The sequence below is a fragment of the Toxotes jaculatrix genome, chromosome 23, assembly GCF_017976425.1.
Source record: "Toxotes jaculatrix isolate fToxJac2 chromosome 23, fToxJac2.pri, whole genome shotgun sequence".
Lineage (NCBI taxonomy): Eukaryota > Metazoa > Chordata > Actinopteri > Toxotidae > Toxotes > Toxotes jaculatrix.
Window position 1 is genome coordinate 1,489,215 of NC_054416.1, and position 5,786 is coordinate 1,495,000.

The window sequence follows — 5,786 nt, forward strand, 5'->3', positions numbered from 1 at the left end:
AAAGGAGGAGACACTCATTAGCAAAGGCTATTGTAATTAAATCTGGGTTTAGAAAATTATAATTATCATTAATCGTTACCACCGTGTTAAAATTTTGCTGCCGGTTGCTTGTGTCACGTTTTAACACGTTTATAAAGGAAATGATTGTTCTCTGTCGGCTGTATCATAAAATACGCGCAGAGTGATACCTCTTCGATTTTTTAAAAATTGTCTTTGGCCGCCCTGTGCCTCCCATTGGTCCAGCTCCTGCCACTTCTCCCTCTCTGATTGGCCCGGAGCGCAGCGTGCGTCACGCCCAAAGCGGAAGTGAGCTCTGCGAGATATGTTTCAGCAGTGATGAGCCGGATGAGATGTGAAAACAGCTAAATAACGGTCCTCCGCCGACTTTTAAAATTGCAAAACGACAGTTAAAGCCAGAAAAAGACCCAGGCGAAGCCGGCGATATGATTTTAGCGGCGTACGTGTCGTTTTTCTGGATAATTTCTTCAGTTGGAGCAGCTAAAAAAGAAGGGGACGACGACTGGGTTCATCTTCCCAACAAATGCGAAGGTAACGGTGCGAGTTAGCAGCGTTTGGCCGTCACAGAGACAGGCTCTGTGGGCCCACAGAGGTCCACAGCGCACTGACAGGTGGAGAAATGTCACTGTAAATTTACAGCTTGACGGTGCACAATGAGAAAAGGCCTGAGACCTGTTTAGTTAGACTACAGTCACCGTGTACAGTCACTTACATCATGCATGTTAACAATGCCCTGTAAAAAAGGCAGGAATTTAATGAGCCCTGCTTCTGAGTAGGATTACAGATTACTTATTTGGGCAACAGCAAATTATTATTTTTCAGTTAACCTGCTGCAATTTTTTCCAATTCATTGTTCGGCCCACAAAATGTCAACAAATATTTACAATCACAATTTCCTGTGGGCTCAAGTTATGTTTTTGATTTGCTTGTTTTTGTTTTTTGTAACCAACAGCCCCACCTGCAAAAAATATTCTTACATATACATATATTATGTGACAGTCAAATAATTAACTGTGAAAATAACCTTTATTGGCAGCTCTGTTATGTATGAGAAAAAAAAAACATCTAAGATTTTAAAAGAACCATTAAAATCTTCAGAGGTAAGAAGCAGGAACTGACAGGTGTTTTAGCTTTATAAAGACTGAAACAGTGACTGCAGACTGAAGAGCTCAGGAACCTCAGGTGCTGGTTGATGGTTGGATTAACCTTTTCTCACATGAACAAACTCTCTTCAGTCTGTAAGTTTGTCAGCATTGAGATGAAGTCGGCGTTCGATGAGACGGGGAAGACCAAAGAAGTGATCGACAGGAACTACCGCTTCATCGACAGCAAGGGGGCACCGCCAATCAAATACGTCAAGTCGTAAGTGTGTGTTTGCTGTTAGATGTGAAGTGTCTTCAATTACATAAAATGTTTGGTTTAGTTTCACAGTAGGAACTAAACCTTCAACCCTGAAGTCTGAGGAGGGACAGCTTGCTGGGATTATTCTGGATCTTTCTATCTCTCACTCTCTCTCTCTCTCACACACACACACACACACACACACACACAGATGGAGGCAGCAGGGGAGAGGAACTTGGTCAGGTGCAGTTCCTGTGGAAGAACTTATTATAGAACAAGGAAACAGTTGAGTGGTGTGATGGCAGAACAGAGCCTGTAAACATGTAAAACTCACACCAGAATCTCCAGACACACAAAACAACATTTCATCTCCACTGCACTGAAATGCTGCAGGAAAAACAAAATGAAACCCACCTACCTTTACCTGAGCCGCTGCCATAAAGTGTCTGCGATGTCCACAGAGCAGAACGCTGGAATAAAGAACACACGACTGCAGATCAGATACAGGAATTCTGTTCAAAAACTGTGAACTAATAATGGCATGTAATCACGAGTCTGTCTCTGTGTGTCGTCTCGACAGAGACCTCAGATTCATCGAGGTTGTCGAAAACGTGTGTCAGAGGCTGTTGGAGTACAATCTGCACAAGGAAAGAACTGGTAGCAACCGCTTTGCCAAGGTCAGTCTGTGAGTGTGTGTCTGGTTTTTTTACACTGTTTAGAGTTGTGTTTGATTTTATCTAAATTTGTGGAAAGTTTGTGTTCTACACGACGGCACTGTTAAATATCTGCGGCTGTGTCTGCAGGGTATGTCAGAGACGTTCTCCACCCTTCACGGTCTGGTGAATAAAGGAGTGAACGTGGTGATGGACATTCCCTTCGAGCTGTGGAACGAGACTTCAGCCGAGGTGGCCGACCTCAAGAAACAGGTGCTTTCACAATTTCTGTCTGTTCCAACAACTCGGGTCATACAACAGATCATAACAAAATCTGTGTGTGTCTGTACCTCACTGCACAGTGCAACAACATTTTAAATGAATTTGTCGTACATTCAACAAACTTTCGTAACTTTTTTCTTTGTCATCTTTCTCATCATTTTGTAGTTTCACACGTCTGAGAAACAAAATGTCATATTGAAAAAAAACCTGAGTTTTAGTCACTGATAATTATGATGATACTCATGCTAAGTGTGTGTGTGTCAGTGCGATGTGATGGTGGAGCAGTATGAGGACGTGATTGAGGACTGGTACAAAGGAAGCCAAGAGGAAGACCTGACCACTTACCTGTGTGAGAAACACGTTCTTAAGGGACAGGACACAGGTAACACACACACACACACACACACACGTAACACACACACACACACACTCTCTCTCCTCTTTTTTCTGCTTTTCTTTTTCATCTTTCCTTTCATTCCTTCCCTCCATCCTTCCTTTCTTTCTTCTCTTCCCATTTCTCCATCCAGCCTGCCTGGATGAAATGTGGACCTCACAGAAGAAGGGGGACCAGGCAGCCATTGCAGAGGACAAGAAGAAGAAGAAAAAGAAGAAGGGAGGGAAGAAGGGAAAGGGTGAGGAAGGAGGAGATGGAGGAGACGGCAGCTCAGAGGGAGAGAAGGCCGCCAAGAAGAAGAAAGAAAAGAAGGTGAAGAAGAAGAAAAAGAGCAAAGCTCCAGTGGAGAAGATGGATGGAGGGGTGTCGTCTGATGAGGAGATCCAGCCGCAGGTGCCTGTGTCTGGGCAGAAGACAGAGTTGTGAGCCCTGGTTTTTCTCTAGACCTGGATCAGCTGTTGTAAACAAAACTAAACTCTTAGTAAAAACATCTGAAGCTTCTGGAAACGACTTCAACTGTTGTCAAAACTGAGGTTGAGATGTCAAACACATGGCTGTAAATATGAGAAATCAGCTGTGTGCTCGAGAATCTTAACTAATTATCCAAACTATCACATCCTTATTGTTTAATTTATCATTTTTACGTTGTTACTGAAATTTGCTGAAATGGTCCTTTATTACAACTTGACAAGAGACTACAATATTTGTAATTTCAGTCGTTTCCATTGATTATGATAATACTGTACTCACCAAGGTTAACTGCTGAGATATGGGAACATGAGCAGTCAGATAATCTCACAGGTTGTAGACAGACATGCAAAATCCAAATCACAGTGCTCGTCAATTTAAAAACACACCTGTAGAATTCATCAATTAATCAATCAACAGAAAATTAACCAACAATTTGAATAGTTTATGTCATTTATCAAGCAAAAAATTCCAAACATTATGTGATTACAGCTGAGCTCTGTGAAATCGTTATGGGCATTTTATAGGCTAAAATATGAAATGAATTAATCTGGACATTATTAGCCGCTGAGAGACTCCAAAACTAGAGCACTACAGGGTCCATCTTCTGTTAGACAGTGTTACCTGCCTTTTGGTATTTGCAGAGCTGAATGCAAACACGCAAAGTTTAAACCTGTGTGAATATTCTCAGATGATTCTTTCTTTCTTTCCTTCCATGCTGCAGAAATAATGTGAATTTCTGTTTCTTCCATCTCTGCTGTTTTTAAAAACCTCATATTTACTGTAACATTCATGCCAGCTGAGAAATGGGACTTTTTAAATGATCTGTAGGTTAAAGTTTCCGTTCATGGATCAGTGCTCCTGTACCACGATGACAAAGGGAAATTTTATTGAACCTTACATAGATTTGCTTTTGCTTGTAATATTTCTCAGTGTTTATATCAGTAGAGGAAACGGACTCTCCAGAATTCATACCTTTAAATTATCTCATGTGATACAACAAAGATTGGTACTTTTTTTTTTTTTTTAAACACCAGTGATTTGTGTTGTATTTTTTAAATGTCATAATTTTCTTTGTGTTCTGTACAAAAGCTGCTATTTAAGGCATGTGTGTGTTTGCGTGTTGGGCTCCTGGGCTGAAAATTAAGGTTTCTACATGTGTTTTGCATTTTTTCCAAGTGTGTGTGTATGTGTGTGTTTTTACAGATTTTTACTCTGAAGTAAAAGGCTGGCTGTGTTGGATTGGATTTGCTTTTTGAAACCACAAGCAGACACGTCAGTGGATCAATAAACACAGGTTTGGAAACTCTGGAAACATGTTACGAAAAACTGATCATTTCCAGGTTTGAGGTGAAATCGGAGTTAGTCAGCAGTTTGGTGTTTTTCTTATTTCCATTGTTTTCTCACAGTAAGTTTATTAACAATGAAAATTCTCAAAGTATTTAACAGTTGCAGTAATTTTCTGCAAATAACTCTGGGTGTTGTGTCTAACTCTGACCAGCAGAGGGAGACAGAGAGCCACTAGAAACATGGACTTTTGGACACAAACAACAGACAGCCAACATACCATATGAAAAGTATTATCATAATTACATGTAAGACATGTTAAAACATTCAATGATTTGTTCCTTGTAGCTTGGAGATTGTCGTTGTTGCATTAACTTGGTGGTGAGAGAAGATCTGACACAGAAAACATCCAGAAATCTTAGTCAAGTCAAATTTATTTCACATTGCCCAGTAACACCAACCATACATTCACCTCTCAGTGTGATAATCTGCAGTAGGTGTCTGCACAGAACGGAGCATACAGTCGATTTCAACACAAACAATCAGGATGGCAAAGTTATAGCTTATGAACATAAATGAAGATATGACCTGGGTGTATGTATGCCAAGCAACTTCCAGGTGCCACCAACAGATTTGACCTGAGCCACACTACACAAACTCACACGTGGCAAAACCAAATCACATCATCACACAAACCCAACATGAACTCAAGGGAGAGAGAGAGGGATGAGATCCGGAACGATGAAAGCTACTTATCGGTTTTTCCAAACTAGTCCAAGGTGTTTATTTCATTGAATGATGTAATAAACCCGACGACTGTCATATAACATTTAATCAATCAACATCAGTTTCTTTCATCAAAGTATAAAAGTAAAGAGCAATAATGACAGTACTTACTTAATCCAGGTTCTTCCTGCACAGCTCAGCATGTGTCGATTTACCGAAAAAAAAAAAAAAAAAGAAAGGTTAATTTCATCGATGTATTTAAATTAACAGGACAGTTCAACACACACACACCAATCATTTCAAAAACACGTCTTTATAAGAAATATCCTAAAGCCGATTAGCATGCAATGAGCTACGTTAGCTTACGTCCGCGGAGCTAATGCTAATTTCGCTTTTCTGAAGGAGCGAAAACATCCACAATCTTTAACACGGTCTCAGAAAAAACAAAAGCACCGACATGTTGTCACACTTTCATACACTGCATCTGATAAAGTTCACTCGGAAACATTCAGGCAGCCGAACATACTCGGACAGACTTAAAATTTCTGTGTGGACGCTCGCACATACCTGCAGGGCTGTGACGCCGCCATTAAGGTGCGCGCTGCCAACCGGAAGTG

The 5,786-nt window shown here is 40.7% G+C and overlaps 1 protein-coding gene across 1 annotated transcript in view; it reads left to right on the forward strand.

The window, feature by feature from the left end:
• The first annotated feature begins 306 nt into the window (after positions 1 to 306).
• The window catches only part of cnpy3 (canopy FGF signaling regulator 3), a 5,558-nt gene continuing 78 nt past the window's right edge, over positions 307 to 5,786 (forward strand). The window contains exons 1-6 of the mRNA XM_041031079.1: positions 307 to 549; positions 1,254 to 1,380; positions 1,940 to 2,036; positions 2,163 to 2,285; positions 2,559 to 2,676; positions 2,822 to 5,786. The exon at positions 2,822 to 5,786 is cut by the window's right edge and continues 78 nt beyond it. Coding sequence (XP_040887013.1) covers positions 444 to 549; positions 1,254 to 1,380; positions 1,940 to 2,036; positions 2,163 to 2,285; positions 2,559 to 2,676; positions 2,822 to 3,114 — 864 coding nt within the window. The 5' untranslated portion in view covers positions 307 to 443 and the 3' untranslated portion in view covers positions 3,115 to 5,786. The remainder of the gene's footprint in view (positions 550 to 1,253; positions 1,381 to 1,939; positions 2,037 to 2,162; positions 2,286 to 2,558; positions 2,677 to 2,821) is intronic.